The sequence below is a fragment of the Sphaeramia orbicularis genome, chromosome 14 (assembly GCF_902148855.1).
Source record: "Sphaeramia orbicularis chromosome 14, fSphaOr1.1, whole genome shotgun sequence".
Taxonomy (NCBI): Eukaryota; Metazoa; Chordata; class Actinopteri; order Kurtiformes; family Apogonidae; genus Sphaeramia; species Sphaeramia orbicularis.
Window position 1 is genome coordinate 3,258,172 of NC_043970.1, and position 22,737 is coordinate 3,280,908.

General features: G+C 38.6%; 1 protein-coding gene across 2 annotated transcripts in view; it reads left to right on the plus strand.

Moving 5' to 3' along the window:
- The first annotated feature begins 3,511 nt into the window (after nt 1-3,511).
- LOC115433278 (cullin-5) overlaps nt 3,512-22,737 on the plus strand; it is a 28,436-nt gene continuing 9,210 nt past the window's right edge. Inside the window, exons 1-12 of one of the 2 annotated variants that reach the window (XM_030154595.1) lie at nt 3,512-3,535; nt 6,420-6,529; nt 6,614-6,713; nt 9,400-9,576; nt 10,124-10,265; nt 12,334-12,479; nt 15,799-15,879; nt 16,100-16,238; nt 20,561-20,691; nt 21,745-21,852; nt 21,948-22,012; nt 22,108-22,240. In XM_030154595.1, the coding sequence (XP_030010455.1) occupies nt 3,512-3,535; nt 6,420-6,529; nt 6,614-6,713; nt 9,400-9,576; nt 10,124-10,265; nt 12,334-12,479; nt 15,799-15,879; nt 16,100-16,238; nt 20,561-20,691; nt 21,745-21,852; nt 21,948-22,012; nt 22,108-22,240 (1,356 nt within the window). The remainder of the gene's footprint in view (nt 3,536-6,419; nt 6,530-6,613; nt 6,714-9,399; nt 9,577-10,123; nt 10,266-12,333; nt 12,480-15,798; nt 15,880-16,099; nt 16,239-20,560; nt 20,692-21,744; nt 21,853-21,947; nt 22,013-22,107; nt 22,241-22,737) is intronic. The other variant, XM_030154596.1, reaches the window with a different exon arrangement.

Consider the following 22,737-nt stretch of genomic DNA (forward strand, 5'->3'; position numbering starts at 1 on the left):
CTAACTTGTGCTCTGTAGGCCCGCCTTCTGTTCTCTGATTCGTCAAATGCTGCAGCATGACAGGCGTACCGTGCAGTCAAACTTGCTGTGGTGCTGATGCGAACAGGTTTTTCATTCCTATCTGCTTATCTTCTTGGATGTCTCCATGTGTATCTATTGGAGTGCAAGTTCCCAGCCTCTGTTGTCATAACACCTTCTCCAGGGAGCAGAACTGACTCTGAACTTATCACTAGTGACGTCCATGAGTTTACTGGGAGGCAAACTCATCAGTAGAGAAATACACGAGGTTACTGCAGTGGTTCCCAGCCTTTTTTGGCTCATGACCCCATTTTAACATCACAAATTTCTGGTGACCAAAGACATTCGAAACTGAGAAACTTTTTTTTTTTTTTGCTAAATCTAATTTGTTTTTGACCATGTAATAGTTTGCTGTACTATGTTGTATATAAACATTAATTTTAGTGGACATTTAGGCAAGGCAAGGCAAGTTTATTTGTATAGCACATTTCAGCAACAAGGCAATTCAAAGTGCTTCACACAGGACATTGAAATAAAAGAAACAAAAAGAAACACATTTAAAACATTATAAAGAAACATGTAAAAGGTGATTAAAAACAGCGAGTAATAAAACAACACATAAAATAAAAAAATAAAAAAAATAGAATAAAATAAAAATAAAAACACACACATATTAAAGTAAGAGTTGCAGTGCAGAGTTTCAAAGAGAATATAAAGTTTAAAAAGTCAAAAGCCTTTTAGTCAAAGGCAGCAGTGAACAGGTGAGTCTTTAACCTTGACTTAAAAGAACTCAGACTCTCAGCAGACCTAATATTTTCTGGTAGTTTGTTCCAGATATATGGAGCATAGAAACTGAATGCTGATTCTCCATGTTTAGTTCTGACTTTGGGAACACAGAGCAGACCTGCACCAGATGACCTGAGGGGTCTGGATGGTTCATACTGGACTAGAAGGTCTCTGATGTATTTTGGGCCTGAACCATTCAGTGCTTTATATGCTAGTAAGAGAATTTTGAAGTCTATTCTCCGAGAGACAGGGAGCCAGTGTAGAGACCTCAGAACTGGACTGATGTGGTCCACTCTCTTGGTCTTAGTGAGGACTCATGCAGCAGCATTCTGGATCAGTTGCAGTCGTCGAATAGACTTTTTAGGCAGACCAGAGAAGATACTGTTACAGTAGTCAACTCGACTAAAGATAAATGCATGGACAAGTTTTCCAAGGTCCTGCTGCGACATCAATCCTTTAATCCTAGAGATGTTCTTGAGGTGATAGTAAGATGACTTTGTAATTGTTTGGATGTGGTTTTTAAAATTCAGGTCTGAATCCATGACAACACCCAAATTCCTGGCCTGGTCTGAGGTTTTTAACTGAAGTGACTGGAGCTGCATGCTGATTTTAAGTGATTTTAGTCTATATAATGTATATTATTATGGACAGAGGCAGAAAAGCCAGGTGTAGATTACTGCACAAAGGGATAATTTTATTTTCCTTGGTCAGGATATGTACAGTCATTACAGCTTGGATTTACTAGGCTGACAATTAATACTGAACAAACAATAACTCAAACTATGAATTATGGAAGAGCTGCAGCATCTGAAATCGACCACAATGAACATTTGACAGATAAACAGAACCACAGTGCTTCAGTTTCAGCTTCACAGTTTGTCATGTCTGTTATGGATTGTGGCTGTCTCTCTCAACTCACCACATATTTTTCATTAGTTAGTTTTTAGGCTAAATATGGCAAATATGACTCAAAACCAAATGAATCTTCATATTATTCCTTTGCACATTTTGGTTTTTCTTCATGTAAACTCAGTCTGCCATTTTACAACCAAATCTGCCTTTGTTTTCTCAAAATGTGTGGGAAAGTATTTGGCTGAGATAATCACAGAGGCAAAAAATGCAGACACAGATTAAAACATCACAACAGACCTTGAACCAACAAAGATTCAGTTTTTCTCTGTGTGTCAGACACTATGTTGCCTTCAGGCTGACTTAATATTTTCCATATGGTAATTAAAGGAGACTGAGAGTCCTTAGAGGACAGAAGTGTAGTTTAGGAACAGTAAATGTGTTGTATTGTTGGCTTCTGAGTTAGTGGTGGTATCTGAAATTAAATGAGCCTAAGTCTGTCTGAGTGCACAATTTTCTTACCACAGTATAACAAAGTGGGCTTGTGTTCGGGATTCTTAAACCATATATGGCAACATCAAAGTTGTCCTGGTGTGAACTTTATTTTATGTGAACTAACACAGTTTAGCTAAAACAGTAGCCCTGTAGTAGCCACACTAGTCTAAATAATATCCTAATGTCTAATAATTCATCTACATCCGGTTTCAGTTTAGTATCAAACACAAGTGTAAAGACATCTTTAATTTTTCAGTGGTTACATTAAAACCAAACCAAAACGCACATATTAAAATATGCTAAAAATGCACATAAATATATGCTTAAAAAGCATAGCAGTTTTAACAGTTAAATGTCACTAAAACCAAGGACATGTGCCTTAATTTTAGATGTCACCACCCTGAACCTGTATATTCCAAAATCAATGACGAGGTTGTTAAAACCATAGTTGATGACAAACTGTCATTCAACAACAACACTAATATGTTGGTCAAGAGAGCAGGGTCTATTTGGTCTAAGCAAATTAGCTCAGTTCCAGGCTGAACGATCTCTGATTACTTTATTTTATAGATATTTTATTGAGTCCATTATCACATTCTCTTTTATTTGCTGGTTTGTATCTATCAATCTGGAAGAAGAAAAAAACCCCTCATTAGCCAGGACAGTTAAAGTCAGGAGTAAAATCACTGGTACTCAGCAAAATTCCCTTTCAGAACTGTACAATAACCAGATGTCAAAGAAGGCAAACTCTACTATGCCCTACAGCGTTCACCCCTGCACTGAATTTCAGTTCCTGCCCTCTGGTTCCCACCTCAGACAACCATCAGCCAAAACTAATAGATACAAATTCTCCTTCATACCCTCAGCCATCTCTGCACAGCACAGGTAGCATTAGCATTAGTTTACATTTTATTTAACTGTGTGCTTTTATTGCACCACCAATTTTTATGTGGTTGTGGTCTTGTGTCTCACTTTGCTATTATAATTGCTGTTTGTTGTTGTCAAATTGTTGTTCTAATTGCTACTGCAGCAGAAACAATTGCCCCCAGGGGACAAATAAAAGTCTTGAATTGCAAAAAGAATGGACAATAACTAACTGTAACAGGTGTTGAATATATACAGGGAAAGGCTACCTTTACTTCAGAAAGCTACAGCTGAAGACAGCAAATACATTACTCTTCATGGATCTTCAAGGATAAACTAAACCTGCTTTGTTCATAAATTACTGTACTTTTGTTTTACTGTGTGTTATTAACCCAAACAACTCTGCTGCAGCCTCATATGCTGTTAGGAGTCAGTCAGGTTAATGCTCGTCAAACGCGCAATCCACGCGAGATTTTACGAGAGGATAAGTTGAGGGAACATGGCGACGTCTAATTTGCTAAAGGTAGGATCCAATTCAATTCAATTATTTTTATTTATCGTGTGCCTCATTGTTTGTCACTTGTGTCGTTTTATGTCGCCGTGTAGCCGTAATCCGAACCGGCTTTCCGACTCACGTGCTCCGACTGTGCTGTTAGCTTTCACGTTAGCCGGGAGTGTTTAAGTTGGATCTGGCTAACATTAGCTACTTATCTGTGATTTAGCTTGCTAAATAGAATAGCTACAGTAGAGCTAAGTAATAAGCAAAGAGACAGACACCGGAGGGGGACGGAGAGGTGGATAACGGGCGTGGGACTTATCGTTTGCTTAAAATGTGATAAAATGGAACTGTGTGTTAGCTAGCTGCATCTACAAATCCTCTATCATCTGTCAGTGAGTGGTATGTGGATGTGCAGCTGACCTGCCTTTTAAATGACATGCTAACGGCTGCCTGAATCAACTGTCGTACCAGCGAGGACGTTCTGTGCATGTAGTGAACCCTAATCCTCTGCTGCTATCTTGTTGACTAAGCTCAGTCTTACAGGATTCTATAGCAATGTTACTATTGTCAGGCTCATTTATGCTCAGGGGTAATGGCATAACATGAGAAGTGTCAGATGAAATAACGTACTCCTCTAAAAATCTTAACCGAAGACATAAAGGCTATAGTTTATGCCTGTGTCTTTTCTCTTTGTCTGGTGCACTGAGATAACATGATGCAAACTATCTGTAGGCCCCCTTGGTTATCAACAAAGTTTCCTGTTGGCCACTGTAGATGGAATAGATTATAGTAATGTTAAGTGTGTTTAAACCTTCCACTTCTTCCTGATATTCAGTCAGTGTTATAAAATCCTCTTGACACTTGTTTGGGGAATATATGGGGTTTTCAAATCAAGTTGCACATACAGTTGACAATATTACGTAGTAATGGCCATGAGGTTCAACAGCAGAACAATGGATGATGCTACACAAGCAACGTTCAAGCTTGTTGCTCGTGAATTTTAGACAAGAGTGTGAGTTTACAATATATGCACATGTAGTGACACAGATACTGTAAAACTACATATTGAAAATATTACATGCACATGCTGAAAAGCCACCTACAGATTGCTGTTGCAAACCAACTTCAGCTAAAAACACTGTTGGTTGTAACAAGAATGCTATAGTATTAGGCTAGACTTTCATGGTAAAAGGGTTGGACTGTATACCAAATTAGTTTGATTATGTGCATTTTTGCTCTCTGAAAATTATGAAAATACATAAAATCTAGATGATTCCTATTGAGACCTGTCTTGCTTAACCGAAATGTAAGTTGCAGCTTGGTTGGCTATCACAATATATTAATTGCGAATGTAATTCTCCAATTATATGCAACTTATAAGATAAGATAAGACTTTATTTATGTCACCAGGGGGGAATTCCACTGTTAACAGCAGCAACATACAACAAGCAATCGCAGAGAGAAAGACAGGTAGAAAAACCATGAGTGAAAATGGAAAATATAAAGAGAAAAAATAAGAAATTTGATATTTATAGAAATAAAGAATTTGAATTAAAAATTAAATAAGATAAATTCTGTTTATTTAAAAACTATTATTGGGAAAAAAAAAACTACATAAGGAAATGCTCACTGTATGATACCATCATAGTAGTCTATATCTTAAATCTATACAATACTGCTTCTCTATGTACAACATAGTTACATGCTATATAATTATGTAAAGATGAATAAATGAATCTCTTAGACTTTCACATTCAGCCTTTTACTTCAATGAAATGTCCACATTAAAAAAAAATGTTGGAAGTTACACCATCCAAAAGCTAATACTTGTTGACAGAAGCTTTGCATACTGGATATTAAGTGTGACTAAACTGACACAAAATGTATGAATGATAATTACCGTAACATACATGCTGTGGTGTGTTAAGGCTTGTGCAAGTTCTAAGCAGAGAAAAGTCAAAATATAAGAAAAATTGAAATAGAAAAACATTTTGTAGAAATATGAATCAGTTGGATGCAGTAACCCTTTTCTACCCTGTACAGTTTGAGATGCATCTCACTGTACTACACCCTCACTTCTCTATAGTGCTTTGTCATCACTTAATACAATCAGTCAGGTAATCTGAATTCCCTTGTATTTATTGAAACAGTCCTTCAGATGACTGTGTCAGATAACAACAATCTATAATGTAAGCAGCTGAAAAATTAGAATCTGTGTGAACCACCTCAGTACATACATTTTTCAAAGGCAAAACAGAAACCCTCCTGCAGCGCATCACAAGTAGAGGTGTCAATATTCAGTGGCATCATGACCGTAGATCTTTTCTCTGCTTATTGTATTAATTCTGACTAAATGTCCCAAGAGGTTTTATTTAGAGGTTGACCTATTTGAGTTTTTCTAAGGCTGATTTTTTTTTTTTTTTTTGGTCAGCTGATGGCTGATATCTACAGTGGATTTTTGAGGCTTTTTTTTTTTTTTTTTTTTTAAACCACATTGACCATAAAATATAATTGAAAAACTCAGATATTTAAGATTTTTATGCAGCAATATAATTTAAAATTATTAATACATGCACACATAGTACTCTTTTAACATTTATTGAACTTCAAGTGGTGCCCACACAGGTGCCTGATCAAATATTGTATAACATTTTACTACTGATCAAATATCGGCTTTCAAAAAAAAAGTTAAGGCTGATGGCCGATATTGGAAAAAATCCCTTCATTGGCCAGCTGATATATTGGTCTATTTCTAGTTTCATTCATTGCTATTTTATGTAAAGTATTTGTGCTTTTAAATCTATTTTGTGATATTATGCTGTAACTATCCTTTTCTCTCTTTGAATGCTCCACATGTATAAATAGTCAATAATGCTTTTATAAACCGTGTCATGCTCTGTATTTCCAGAACAAAGGCTCCCTTCAGTTCGAGGATAAATGGGACCTGATGCGGCCCATAGTGTTGAAACTCCTACGGCAGGAGTCCGTCACCAAACAGCAGTGGTTCGACCTGTTCTCGTAAGTCATTTCTGCCCAGTTGTTGGAAAACACCTAGTATAAGTGAATTCATTTAATGAATGGGTTTCCTCCTTGTGTCTCCAGTGATGTCCATGCAGTCTGCCTGTGGGATGACAAAGGTCCAGCTAAGATCCACCAGGCCCTTAAAGAGGATATCCTAGATTTCATCAAACAAGCACAAGCAGTAAGAGTTGCCTGTCATTTTTTTCAGTGGTGCCATATTTAAACATGTTGATTCCAAATCTGAAATTAGAATTTTTCCAGCATATCAGTGCTTTAAGTCATGTGAGCATGTAAAAATATTCTTTTTCCAATCATGTGCCAAGGCCTTCTATTGTTCATTCACAATCTGTAAATATGTGCTAAAGTGGTCAAATTTAGTTAAAGACATGAATGTCAAACACAGTGAAGAATAAACTTCAGTAGCAGAGCCCATTGACTTGTCTCAGAATTGTTCTAAAATGGTTTAGACATTATCTCATGTGGGTTGTGACAGTTTCCCATTGTATGAATCAACAGCAGTCACCATCATGTTTTGGTTGAAGTTTCTTTGGTAACTTGTTTCCATTTCAGAAATATCTAGATGAAATCATTCACCTGTTCATCACTGTCATCACCCAAACATTGCAAAAAGAAAAAATAAAAAAAAAATCAAGGTGTGAATGGAGAAAATGTGAATTTGGGTGACATTCTGCAGTCCCTCAGTTCATATGATTTTTACCATGTGCTCAACAACTTGACAATAACTTTGGGGCTCTATTGTTGCCCTGAAAATGGTGCACCACATCATGCATAAATGAATCTCAAGCTTTTTATTGTAGAGAACTAAGATTTGAGGGGAATATGGGATCACCAATAAGTTCTCCTAACAGGGGTCCAGTGAAAATTCTAGTTATGGAATTGGGACTGCACCAAGTTTTCATTCAGGTATTGAAAACCATCTGCATTTTGGTTGTGATATGCTGCTAGCTGTCATACTGTATATTGATTTGTGCTTAACTCAAAACCCTGACATACTGGAGAAATTCTGACCTTGAATCAGTGTGCTGGATTTAGGTAAAATCAGGTATTTTTCCCCAGTAGCAAAATCAATGTTGACCAATGCTTTTAGACATTCCAGCCTGACTTGAAACAAAGGACATGTTCTGGTCTCCTGTCTGTTTTGTGCACTTTGGAGTTATTTTATAAATAGGTGTGTGTGTCTCAGTTAAATGCATAATTCTGTCTATAAAATCATTTTGAACCATGTTCAGTGATGCATGACTCACTTACTATAGCAATACAGTCATATTAAGCATCTCTAAATGGATCCTTTATCCTGATAATTTCTGTAAACCTAAGTCTGGAACTCTGTTGATTTCATAGGGACATGATTGACTCAAATGGAAAGGAGTTCCCTTAAAACAACAAATTCCTCTGATCAGAGGAATAACAAACATTAGTAAATCAGACATGTTTAGGTGATTAGTTGGATGGTCCATTCACTTCTGCATGGAATGGATCAGTGTTAAACCTTCTTAGTTGTCCTTCAATTTGAACATCTTGCCCTCGTAGATTCTACAGCTGATGGATTTGATGTATAAATATACTGTGTTGAACATATTTCAAGAATGTTCTTTTTGATTTGAAAAGTCAAACCTCATGATTTTACTGTATTTTCCACCATGATATTCAAATGACTTGAGGTCAAAGGTCATGTTTGGTCATTCTATGGGCCTGGATACGTATTAAAGCCACTATTTCAGTATTGTATGAATGAATGATGTAGAAGTGGATCCAACTGCATCAGAGCTTTGATGTGATTTGTCGTAAATATTGGTGGTTCAAGGTAATGTCAAATGGGGCTGAGTTCAGCATCTGGAGGCTTAGATAGTTGGATAAGATTAATATATGGAATCAGAAGATGGATCCTTCTAAGAGTCAAATATTCAACTATTTCTGAGCAAGTCTATGAAAGTGGGACAGGTAGGGACAGAAAAGACAAAAACCCTTTAACAGGCATGAAAACCTGTGTTCCGGAGAAGGGTCAAAAGAGGTCAGACTGACTACAGCACTGTCGCCTCACAGCCAGAAGGTCCTGGGTTCGATTCCAACACCAGCTGGGACAGGGGGGTTGGGGTGGGGGGCTTTCTGTGTGGAGTTTGCATGTTCTCCTCATGTTTGTGTGGGTTCTCTCCTGGTACTCCAGCTTCCTCCCACCATTCAAAGACATGCACTAGTAGGTTAGTTGGTTAATCTAAATTGCCCATAGGTGTGAATGTGACGGTGATTGGTTGTTCATCTCTATATGTTGGCCCTGCGATGAACTGGTAACACATCCAGGGTGAACCCCGCCTTCGCCCATAGGTAGCTGGGATAGGCTCCAGCACCCCTGTGACCCTCTCATAGCTAAAGTCGTTCAGAAGATGAATGAATGTGAAACTGAACCATGCTTTGGTTCATTAGCAGTGTGAAAAAGCTTGGTTCTTGGATAGTTTAGACTTTCAGAGTAGTTACAGGGAACTTACATAAGGCTATTGAGGCTAGTAAAAAAAGAAGAAAGATTAAGATTCTTTATTTTGTCAGTATGTAGATCACATATATGAATATGAACTGCTAACGTTGTAATGTTGTTTTTGGGAGGCCCCTGTAAGCATCCAGGATAATTTCCTTCTGTAATGCATTACTCCATCTGTGATTGGTAAAATCATGAGTGCACAGCAAACAATGATTCACTGCTGATAATTTTGTTTAGTACTGGATATTTGTCTGCAAATAAACAAGCATTCTCTGTCATACAAACAAAGACCAGACTAAATATTACAAATTCTGGGTCTTTTGTATTTGTTTCTGTCCATGAACCTTGTGTGACTTGTCTCCCTGTCTTTCAGCGGGTGTTGAGTCATCAAGATGACACAGCGTTGCTGAAGGCGTACATCGCGGAGTGGAGGAAGTTCTTCACACAGTGTGACATCCTGCCCAAACCGTTCTGCCAGCTGGAGATCACCCTGATGGGCAAACAGGGCAGCAACAAGAAGTCCAATGTGGAAGACAGCATCGTCCGCAAGGTGAGGATGAACCATAGGCTGTATTTAAAGGAGCACGTCACAAAAAGGTGCTTTGTCTTAAGTTAAGGGTTAGGGTTTGAAGTTGTTTTATGGGAGTTCATCCAAATTACAAACTCAAAGTACACATCCAATCAATTTACCCTAAGGTGATTTCAAACTTTCAAATTAGAAATGGTAGATTTGTGTTCACATTGGCCTCTTTGTGATCTCTGAATTTTTATTTTATTTTATAAGTTAGTGTATTTTCTAAAATTTGATGATTAACAGCTGTAATGACCAAACACAGTCCTAAATCCATCAGATATGTAGTTAAGGACCAGTCAGGTTCAAAGTTCCTCTCATGTCCTTTGTGCAGAGTCTCACTTCAAATTCCATTACAAAGGCAACATGGCAGTTCCTGTAACTGCTGTATTTTGGTTTCATTTTTATGCAGTCACAGGAAAAAGGAGGAACAAGGATAATTCAACATGGTCTTTTTTTTTTCTCCACACCTCTGTATTCTTATATTCATTTTCTGAACAAGTTATTCCGTATGTGTTCACTGCAGCTGATGCTCGACACATGGAATGAGTCCATTTTCTCCAACATTAAGAACCGACTACAGGACAGCGCCATGAAGCTCGTCCATGCCGAGAGGCTGGGAGAAGCCTTTGATTCACAGCTGGTCATCGGAGTACGAGAGTCATACGGTGAGGAACAACACACATCCATTTCAAAACATAGCAGCTACACTTTCATCTAGATCACAGTGGTCTGGATTGAAAAGCCCCATGTTATACTCCTTAGGATCAGGTAGTTCCTCCTAATTTTGTATTATTATTATTATTATTAGTAGTAGTAGTAGTAGTATTAGTATTATTATTAGTATTATTAGTATTATTATTGTAATTATTCTATGACCTTGATCTACATTTTTGAGTTGACCAAATCTGGATTTGTGTTGTGCTAATACAGGGTTCCCACAGGGTTTTAAAAAGTCTTAAAAGTCATGAATTTACATATCTGCATTTAATACCTTAAAAAAGTCTTTAAAAGGTATTAAATTTGATATGGGAGGTCTTCAGTCATGTTGCCATAAACTTGTTTGTTGTACTGTGTTTAAATGTCTCTGTTAAATGTCCAAGCTGCAACAAAAGTAATGTTAGTCTACTCGCTTTAACCCGTTCCAACTCGACAATTTATATTGAAATTAGGAACCAATTATCGCTAACTTTGCAGCCCCCAGGGAGAAATGACTCAGAATGATGGGAATTAAGGCGTTGGAGTAAATAAATACATTTTCTTAAATTATAGGAGTCACACATTTTTGCCAGTATGGCTGTGAAATAGCCCATGAAATGGACTTATGGACTTAAAATTTTGTCTTAGTAGTCTTAAAAAGTCTTAAATGTAACCTGTACAAACCTGTAGGAACCCTGTGATAGTGCTACATGTCAGAGCGTTTCATGTGAAGACCAAAAACTGCACAGCTAAACAATACACATATCACCTGCATTTGCATTTTCTGTGAAACAGTCAGGCCCCTCACCTCAACCATAAGAAAACAGATCAAAACCAGGACTGGATTACGTAATTCAATGCAATTTCATCTTTTTGTTTTTTTTTTTTAACATCACATTTCCCACCTTTGATCCAATCTGACAGGTAAAATCTGTTCTGAACTGACTGGACCCATTCCCTACAGTTGGAATCATTACATGTGTCTGTGCTGCTCCTATGGGTCTTACATGTACAGATCAGTAATGGTGTAACAGATTCTCAGGACTATGAGTAATATGACGTCTACCACTTCACTTCTGTTTTGGAAAGTTTTGACTTATTGAACAGGCTGTGGTCTCTTAGCTAGTGCTACATAGTCTTTAGTAGGGATGGGTACTTTTCACATTTAAACTGATATGGTACCGATACTTGGTTCATGGGAACTGGTACCGGTATGCAATGGTACCTGTTTTCGGTACTTTTTGTGTGTATGTGTGGTGATTAAAGTCGTTTTGTCTATAAAAAATAGTAAAAACTTCTGAATTCTGAATATTTATTTCTCACCATCACAAGTGAAATAACATAACATAAAACTTGAGAAAAGTGTGTGTAGGGGAGGGCAAATAACTTCAAAATAAAAATAACATACAGAAAATTTTTCAAACTATAGTATTGCAAACCACTTCCTCTAGTATGAACTGTACTGCACATGTTCTGCAGTTCTTTTTCAGGAACACCAACATATCTACTTTTTCTGGCAAGAGCCAAGCCGCTCCACACTGACTTTTTTTTTTTGCTCCACTTCTTTTCCTCTTTGATGGTGCTGTAGGTGAGGAGCCGCCGGCTGTTGCAGGTGCAGTGATGGTGCCTGGTGTGGGAGTCACAGCCTGCGCTCCTTTAGGCCTTTCTAACATTGTACCTTCCTCAGCCTTCAGGTGTAGATTATTTTTAACTAAGTGTTTCCTCAGGTTTGAGGTGTTGCTGTGGCTGCCTTTACATTTAGCATCACAGATACTGTCGTCATCGCATCAGGCAGACACTCCTCCACTCTCTCCCCAACACGCAACGCGAGGATGTGTTCAAGTACCAAAATGTGGTACCATTTGACTTGACATGAATCAACACTCAATAGCACCGACAGAATTTCGTTGGTACCAATGAAAGTACCAAATTCGATACCCATCCCTAGTAGTACTTTAGTAGTTTGCCTTTGTCAGGAGACTTGCTGTCCCGTTTATCCAGTATCTCACATTGAGCTGATTTTGTGTGTGTGAACAGTGAACCTGTGCTCCAACCCTGACGACAAGCTACAGATCTACAGGGATAACTTTGAGAAGGCCTACATGGACTCTACTGAGAGGTTCTACAGAACACAGGCACCTGCCTACCTGCAGCAGAACGGGGTCCAGAACTACATGAAATATGTGAGTCAAACTAAATCTGTGGTTTAAAGAGGTGAATTCTGCTCTTGTTCTCTAAACTCTCACTGCTTATCCCTCCCTGCTCTCAGCTCAGACTGAACTAAAAACCAGTACAGATTCAGACAAATACAACTACTCCCTTAGTGCTGAATTTTACAGCCTCAAGCTGAAATGGAAAGCTCTCCCACTCGACACAGTGCTCACACACACATTGTTCTGATTATCTTGGCGTGTAAGTGGAAACATTCAGGCAGCCTACATGATCAGCTACCATGTCTGATTTTAGACCGTCCTTTTCACACCTCGCCATCCATCTCTCTGACTCTACTATGAAGCAGTAGCGCTATATTCACTGTGAGTATTGCAGTGACAACTCAGTCCATCTTTTCCTGCTGTCTGTGTAATGAGGTGTAGGTAGAACAAACCTGTCTGTCCGGGATTTTGTTATATTCTGCCAGTGTCACAGTAGGTAATAGTCGTGGTTCATTACTGTACCTTTCAGTCTGATTTCATGATGTGTATAATCCATACATTGAAGATGGGCTTTGTTTTACCTTAAAAATGACACGATAAGGAATCAGTTTGGATCACAGCAGCTCAAACAATTAAAATAAATGGAAATGCCAACAACTTGAACAGTGTTTTATTTTCAAAACAAAGTAGAAATTACGGTAATCGCTGTGCTATGAAATTATAACTCTTAATAACACGGTTGCACATTTACCTGTGGATGTCAATAAAGTTAATCTCATCATCACAGCTAATACATTCTTCTCTCATTACCATCTGTATAATGTTGGATCACTTGCTGCCTAATAAATTGTTGCAGTTGTTTCAGTTCTGTTTGTAGGTATATGAAAATTTATAACTTTAAAGAAATAAAAAGCTGTATCCTGGTTCATTATGACCCAGCAGGTTTTAGTCCTTACGATACATTCCATAGATTTTTAGAATGCCCAGAGGTCCCACTTCATCTTTCATTGTCTAAAACAGGGCATCCCACTTATTTTCAGGGATCCATGGATCTAAAACTGGTATTGGTCTGGGACTAATCCAAGCTGGATCAAGTACTGACCTAGCCATGGCTCCAATCCATGGGCTGATCTATTCAGTTTACCTCCATGTTCTTCTAGGCATATGAATATGGCTGTAAATTATTACACAAAACAATAAACCACAGTTCCATATATGTGTATATTTGGTGCAAGTCTACCTGGTATGAATGGGTGTCTGTATGGGTGTTTGTTGTTATTTTGATCTATGCTCTTCATGTATTATTTTTACCTCCGCCAGGAGGTATTATGATCATTTTGCTTTGTGTGTTTGTTTGCGTGTTTGTTTGTTAGCAACTTTACAGGAAAAGTATTCCAGCCATCTTTACCAAATTGTACCCACTGATAGGCCTAGGCCCTGGGCCCAACCCATTAAATTTTGGGCCAAGTAGGCCAAAGTTCAAGGTCACAGCAAGGTCACAACATCTACAATTTTCCTATCTCTCATCATTGAGCAATTTTCGAAAATTCATAAAAAATTCAAAACAACTCCGATTAGCCTCCAGTTTGATCCACCTGTAGCTTAGAACAATATCTTGTATCTGGCACAAAATTGTTCACATCCACTGTGGAATGTGGACTCTGTGGATATTTCAATTTAACATTGAAAATCCCATTTACAACACATTTTTCATTATAACTCAACAAATATTGATTGGAATTTAATATAATTTGACATACACATGACTGGTACCAAGCTTCAACTTTTTCTGCTGTATGGAACAACCAGGAAACTGTTTAATTTAAAAAGAAATAGTCGATCCACACATGCACACCGTTTGGGGTGCTTGGTGGAAGTTTGCGTTCTTTGAACACTTGTTTACTTTTTTTGTTTACCTTTCATTATAAAACTTGAAATCAATAGAAATATTGTGGAAAAACAATAAACAACAATGCATTTTGGAGGGATTTCACTTTATTCATCATGATGTTTTATTTTACTAAGGTGCTTGCTTATATTATAAATTAACAGAAAATTTGTGTGTGTATATACACACATAGACACACATACGTATATACACATAGACTCACACACACTTTTTTTGTTTGTTTTACAAATTTAGAAATATATGTGTAATATAAGTGCTAATGTTGCTTTACATATTAACAGAATGATTATTGTCTCATCCATAAATTGAGGGATTTCTCTCTATATCTGTGTCAGAAATAAAAAAACACAGATCTTCCCTACTCAAGACATAAAGGTGAAATTTGATTTTTCTTTTCCCAAGAAAATACAGGGTGGGGAAGCAAAATGTACAATATTTTGAGGCAGGGATTGAAAGACAGTGTATGACCAATTAGTTTATTGAAAGTCATGATAATTTATTTGCCACAAGAAAATGTCCATAATAGAAAATGTTTTTATTCTATGTGTCCTCCTTCTTTCTCAATAACTGCCTTCACACGCTTCCTGAAACTTGCACAAGTGTTCCTCAAATATTCGGGTGACAACTTCTCCCATTCTTCTTTAATAGTATCTTCCAGACTTTCTTGTAATAGTTTTGCTCATAGTCATTCTCTTCTTTCCATTATAAACAGTCTTTATGGACACTCCAACTATTTTTGAAATCTCCTTTGGTGTGACGAGTGCATTCAGCAAATCACACACTCTTTGACGTTTGCTTTCCTGATTACTCATATGGGCAAAAGTTTCTGAAAAGGTATGGATAATAGTGTTAGGTATGATTATGACATCAGTATATGTTTGGTTTCAAAACAATTGACGTAGTGCCTGCTGAGAAAAAACAACTAAATGTTCATTGTAAATTTTGCTTCCCCACCCTGTATATTATGAATTCCACTAATTTCTGCTAACTCCTCCACCTTCAGGACACATTTTTGCTCAAGTATCATAGCATTAGGAAAAGCAGTTTTGAAAGAACTTCTGGATAATACTTGTACGTTACAGAGAAAGCCTTTGCTGGCAGTGATCTATAAGAACCTTTTCACAGACCACTAACATCTGGCTTTTCTAGTCATTACAGAAATTGAGAAATACTGGTATCCAGTTGTTAGTCAAATGACTGTTCAGTAGACATGGGTTCTCACTGGGTTCTCAGCCCCAGTGATGGAAACACAACCCCTTGGTCAACCTAGAGCTGTCACAATAACAACTGATACTGTAGTTGATGATACTATGTTGGTTATTGACGCTTCACAACATTAACTGGAATTCTGAATATTTTAGACGTCAACATACAAAAGCATCATTACCTTTTATTAGAGTGAGTAAATGTGTTTTTTGTTTTTATTTGTTTTTTGACCAGGCCGATTCAAAGCTGAGGGAAGAGGAAAAAAGAGCTCTGCGATACCTGGAGACGAGACGTGACTGTAACTCTGTACAAGCAGTGAGTATGAAGACTATTGTGCTCTTCAGTCACTTCAAAAAACACTCAACAACCAAACTGATAAGCTTTTTAACAGTGCATTTATGCCAATGCCAGTTCGACAGTCAGTCCTTGATATTTGGTTACATTTTCACATGTAATCTACAGTATGTTTACAACGTATCACTCCGTTCATGTACATGTTGATCTTGTCTGCCATGCTCTCCCCTTTATTTTCCAGTTAATGGAGTGTTGTGTCAATGCGCTGGTCACGTCGTTCAAGGAGACCATATTAGCAGAGTGTCCGGGCATGATCAAACGAAATGAGACAGAGAGTGAGTACGGCAGGACTGCTCCCACCAAAGGCTCAGCCAGCTCAGGTTTGCACCAGGAAATAGCCCCATCCAAAACCTCCAAACGCCTCTGTAGACATCAGTATGTGTGAAGGTTCCAACCTCTCTGAGTTCAGTGCGTGATGGGACTCATAGGGTAGCTGTAATTAGAGAGTAAGGAAGAGAAGACTCAGTAGGTTCAGTGTTATTTGTGAGAAAGACAGTGACGTCAAGTCAGTCTTTCTGGATCTGAACAGAGATGTGTGCTCTGATTTATTGTTGGTGTTAATGGGACAGTTGGACTGGGCTCCTGTTACTTTGAGGCTCATAGGTCTAATATTGGAAGTCACTGATCTTTGGAAGTTACACTAAATGAAAGAGGACAAATGTGGCTCTATTCAGGAAAATGTTGATCTGGTGAAGTGGATTTCAATCAAAAAATGTCTCCTGAGAAAACTGATGAAATTCTAGGCTAGACCCCTTGATTCTGACCTAGAAATTAATATTGGTGTGCTGTCTTGAAGGATGTCTCACTTTCTCAAATTTCACATGAAGGATTGATGATTGAGGGTTGAAGGCTGAGGAGACTCACCTGAGAAGTTATATAGGTTTGTCTGGAAGTCTTTTTGGCAATCAGACCAGCGGTGTGTAAGTGACGCAGGGTTTATAAAACTACAGCAGATGCAGGATTTTTCACAATCTGAAATTGCACTAGTTATGTAGAAGGATCGAATGCACAGTCAAAGTTGTGTGTGTTAATAAAGAAATGTGTGACTTCCCTACGTCACCTACTAGCATATTGTGTCAAACTGGGATTAGAACTAAAAGTTAATCATAGGTTTACCTTAACGACCATCTGTCAGAGATCATAAAATACAGTGGTATCTGTAACGAAATACAGACAGATGATACAGCTGTTACATTTTAGGTTTAACTACATTTATTTAACACAGCTCAGAGTTTAAGTGTCTTATACACACTTTTTTCACCAGAGAACAAATCAGTTTATACCTTGAAACTGACAGATGGCATTTGCGGTATATGAAGTTTCATACAAAAAGACAACAGTTTACAAGCCCAATTCCAGTGAAGTTGGGACCTTGTGTCAAACATAAATAAAAACACAGTGATTACAGTGATTTTTCAAATCTTTTTTGACCTATATTCAATTGAATACACTATAGTGACAAGATTTTAATGTCTAAAACAGGGGTCACCAACCTTTTCTCTTCTGTGGGCTACTTTTACCTAATGAAGTTGCCGGAGGGCTACTCTAATTTAGCAACATTTATTTACATAGCTATTTTTCATACATACACATATTTTGTATCATACGTTTGTAACATTGTGCTCTTCATTTATTTTATTTATTTATATATCTTTGTTTTAACATTTACAATACTTAAAAAGTGTTAATATGAAACTATTATTTTACTTTAATGAAGAAAATCAAAAGTAGAAAAAAACAAATACAAGCATTTGCATGCTGTATTCCTAAATATTTTAATACTATGTCAAAAAATTGTGAAATGGAACAATCCTGCATATTTTTATAGAATTACTAAAAACAAATAATACACACCTGTATGTGCATTTTTAATACTTTGAAATTGTGAAAAGGAACGTTGTCACTCACACAATAAAACTTCACCAGCATGTGCTGCTGTTTTTCTGAAGGATTTGACCTTTTCTAAATTCACATATGCTGTCAAAACATTAACTAGAAGCACTCGGAGAGCGCAGACCTCCGCCAAGGCTGATCAGTGGCCCCCCCCGTGGGCCCCCCCACCCCCGATCACCACCAAAATGTAATCATTTCTTCCTTATCCCATTTCCAACAAACCCTGAAAATTTCATCAAAATCTGTCCATAACTTTTTGAGTTATGTTGCACACTAACGGACAGACAAACAAACAAACAAACCCTGGCAAAAACATAACCTCCTTGGCGGAGGTAATTAAAACCAGAACTTTGTGCACATAAATCCACCATCCCCGTCACTTCTACAGTCATCACACTGGAGTCAAACGAAGACGCACCTGTTCAGGTCCGACTGCAGCTGTCTGAGCACATGCGCAGATAGTGCACATATGTTTGCGCTTGTCCAGGATGTGACCCACTTTACTGATGCCTCTGTGGACGTGCTGGTCTTGGTCAGTTTAGTGAACATGGACTGTTGTTTTTGGACTTTAGTTTTCAGCTCTTTTACCTTCTCTTCACGGAGGCTGATTCCCACTGGAGAATCTCCAGAACAGTTGCTGTGAACTTTGGTGTAATTCTGCTCCACGTTGCATCTTTTACTGACTTACACAACGCGCCACAGATCAGACACACACACACACACACACACACACACACACACACACTCATCTTTCACATTTGTCAAACAGAAGTCCATGCCTCATTGTTGGTGAAAATAACTCCCTGACTATATTTGGCCCACATCGTTGCGGGGCTGAACCCACTACCTGCCCGGCATCTGGCTCATCCTGGGCCCCGTCCCTCTCCAATGACAGGCAGCAAACCAGCGCTAAAGTTTGATTGACAGCTAGTTGACCGTTTCATCTCGGGAGGGGGACACTTGTAATTTTGATTGGGTGGAAATTTAGACCTGTTCTACCAAATGACGAATCAACTTTGTGTTCTTATATTAGTGACCCTTGGCGAACCACCGGTAGATCGCGAGCAACATGTTGGAGAGCCGTGAACTAGTTCTATTTTTAGAACAGGCCTGCGGGCGACTTGCGTGGTCCCTGCGGGCGACCTGGTGCCCGCGGGCACCGTGTTGGTGACCCCTGGTCTAAAATATTAAAATATGCAAATATTCACTCATTTTGAATTTAATGCCTGCAACATGTTTCAAAAGACCTGGGACAGGGCCAACAAAAGACTGGGAAAGTTGGGAAAAACACATGTTTGGAACATTCCACAGGTAAACAGGTGAATTGCAAATAGTTATGTTATGTTTAGGTGTAAAAGGAGCATCCCTAAAAGGCTCTATTATTCACAAGCAAGGATGGTGTGCGCTTCCCCACTTGGTGAACAACTGCATGAGCAAATGGTCCAACAGTTTAAGAACTGCCAGACTGAAAGTCCAAACTCTACCATGCAAAGCAGAAGCCATGTACCAACACCCAGAAACCCCACGGGCTTCTCTGGGCCCAAGCTCATCTGAGATGGACTGATGCAAAGTGGAATAGTGTGCTGTGGTCTGAAGAGCCCACACTTCAAATGGTTCTTGGAAATCATGGCTGTTGTGTCCTCCGGGGTAAAGAGGAAAAGGACCATCCAGACTGTTATCAGTGCAAAGTTCAAAGGCCAGCATCTGTGATGTATAGAGGTGTGTTCGTGCCCATGGCATGAACTTGCACATCTGTGAAGGCACCTTTAATGCTGAAAGGTACACACAGGTTTTGGAGTAAAATATGCTGCTATCCAAGCTACGTCTTTTTTAGGGACATACCTGCTTATTTCAGTAAGACAATGCTAAGCCACATTCTGGAGGTGTTACTACAGCGTGGCTTCGTAGTAATAGAGTGTGGGTACTAGACTGATTTACCTGTAGTCCAGTGTCAAATTCAAAATGAGTGAATATTTGCAGAAAACAAGTTTATCATTTTGAAGGTGAAATATCTTGTCATTGTAGTGTACTCAATTGAATCTACATCAAAAAGGATTTGAAAATCATTGTAGTCTGGTTTCATTTACGTTTCAGATCATGTCCCAACTTCACTGGAATTGGAGTTGTACAAATGAAAAGATTACAAAACAAAACTGCTGTGCAAATATGCCTGGAGGCTTCATAGCCAGCTGTGGGCACACACTTAACCTGTGGGGTCGAGTTTCAGTTCATTTCAGGCTCACACATCACTTCTCCTAAATCACACATTAAAGGAGCAGAGTGACGTCTGAGCCTAAACGGATGAATATTTTGATTGAGTGAGACCTCTGCTCCGTGTCTGTATTAATTAACCACACCATGACTTGGAAATGCATTTCTTTGTGTGTGCAGTTAAAACCAAGTGTAATGGGTTTTAAAGCAGCCCGTCTGCTGTTAGTGCAGCCACCAAATGAACTCTTAGTATTCAGTTTGTCACATTAAGGCTTTGACTGCAATCTGCCTGTTGCATGATGTGAGTCCGGTGTGGGAACACTGGGACTGAGCTGAGTTACAGGTGATAATATTCATTTCTTTGTTAATATGTTTTATTCAGGCTTTTATGTGACTGTTTAAGAGGCAAAGTCTCCTTTCAGCTGTAGTCTCTCTGTCACAGTAGCATTTCCTATTCAATTCCTCTGGCCTCTTCTTTGAATTCCCAGAATCCTTGTGTTTCCCTGTGAAGTAATGCTGTGGTTTTCTTGCATCGCAGAGTTGCACCTGATGTTCTCACTGATGGACAAAGTGCCCAGTGGCATTGAGCCCATGCTAAAGGACCTAGAGGAGCACATCATGAGCGCTGGTCTGGCCGATATGGTGGCTTCAGCAGAGACCATTACCTCTGTGAGTACTGCAGATCTGTCAGGGTTGGAAATGAGTACGCAAACCAGGACCCATGAAGACCCAGATGACTGTCTCATAACGTATTGTACTTTGGCAGTGGTTTGTGCCACTGGGGTCTAATTTAGGTAAAATGTTAAAATAAACAGCAAAAGTAAGAGATTGATCTGTAGTTTGAAGACTATCACCATAACTGTGTTTTTACAATCTTTATTAATTCATTTTATTATGCCATGGTTTAATTAATTGGTTTTTAGACATGATCTGCATCAAATATAAGTCTGAATCTATGTTTCAGTTCACATAATATTACAAGTAGGCTAATACTTCATCTTGCAAACAGAAGTTTAAACAGGGTTCCCACTGGGTCTTAAAAAGTCTTAAGTCTTGAATTTACAAATCTGCATTTAATACCTCATGAAAGTTTTTAAAAGATATAAAATTTGATATGGTAGGTCTTCAGTTATGCTGTCATAAACTTATTTGCTGTATTGTGTTTAAATGTGTCTGGGAAATGTCCAAGTTGCAAAGAAAGTAATGTTAGTTTACTCAGTTCCACCTGTTCCAACACAACAATTTATACTGAAATTAGGAACCAGTTATCGCTAACTTTGCAGTCCCCAGTGGGAAATGATCACAGAACTTTCAGTCCAACACACACGCAGCCATTATTTGCCTGAGAAAGCCGACTTTGGGAATTTCAAGGGATGGCTCACGAGCGAGAAGTAAGCATGAGGAAGTGCAAATTTAATAACGCCTGATTGGAGAAAAGATCATTCTCGACCTGTTTAACACGAGTTTTCCTAAATTCTAGGAGTCACACATTTTTGCCAGTATGGTCATGAAATAAGCTGTCAAATGGGCATTAAATTCTGTTCTAAGTAGTCTTAAAATGTCTTAAAAAGACTTAAATTTAATTTGTAGAAACCTGTAGGAACCCTGTTGAAGAGTCCTCAAGTAAAAGTATTGTGGTGCAGTTTAAAGGGTTATATTTGAGTATTTACAGACATCGTAGACACAGCGTTTCTTGAATAAAGAACCTGTTGTTTGTCACAGGACTCAGAGAAATATGTTGAGCAGCTGCTTACCTTGTTCAACCGCTTCAGTCGACTGGTGAAAGAGGCCTTTCAGGACGACCCACGCTTCCTCACGGCCAGAGACAAAGTGAGACTAACTCATCTGTCATCACAATGGACACTCCTGTCACAGACAGATTTGAACTCATTCTAACCCTGTTCTTTTGTCCAACCTCTGTGCAGGCATATAAAGCTGTTGTGAACGATGCCACTATATTTAAACTAGAACTTCCTATGAAACAAAAAGGGTAAGACATGTTCACTGACATTAATTGACCCATCAGGGAAGTGACGTGTGTATGTGTGATGGATGACTTTCCACTTTCCTGTCCCGTTCTCACAGCGTTGGCTTGAAAACCCAGCCCGAGTCCAAGTGTCCAGAGCTGCTCGCCAACTACTGTGACATGCTCCTAAGGAAGACTCCGCTCAGTAAGAAACTAACGTCTGAGGAGATAGAGGCCAAGCTCAAGGAAGTGGTACGTTTCACACTGATGCTGCAGGGAATTTGTCAGGAGCTGGAATAATAGTCACAGTTCCAGAGTTTAGGCCTCATGGTTCTCACATTCTGTGTAAAGTATGACACCTGTCTGGTAGTCCAGGTCTGTAGATGATGATTTATTTGATTGGCTATCTTCATTTGTAAGTGGAATGTGTCAGAGGCAGGGTGATAACCCTAACCCTATCTAGGGCTGCATGATATTGGAAAAAACTGACATTGCAATTTTTTTTTTTAACCCTGTGATATGAAAAAATACTATGGAGGATATAATAGCTGTGTGGTGTTGATGTAAATGGTCAAACAAATTAGTTGTATGTCCTCGCGTTGTGGCAACAGGTGCAAGGCACTGTTGCCACAAAACATGTGTTTCTTTTTGGCACCAAGTTGTCGTTTTCGGTGATTTTCTCTTGTTCGTTGCTCGTTTTTCTATGTTGTTACCAGTGACTCACTCCATGTGCCGCGGTGTGGTCTGCT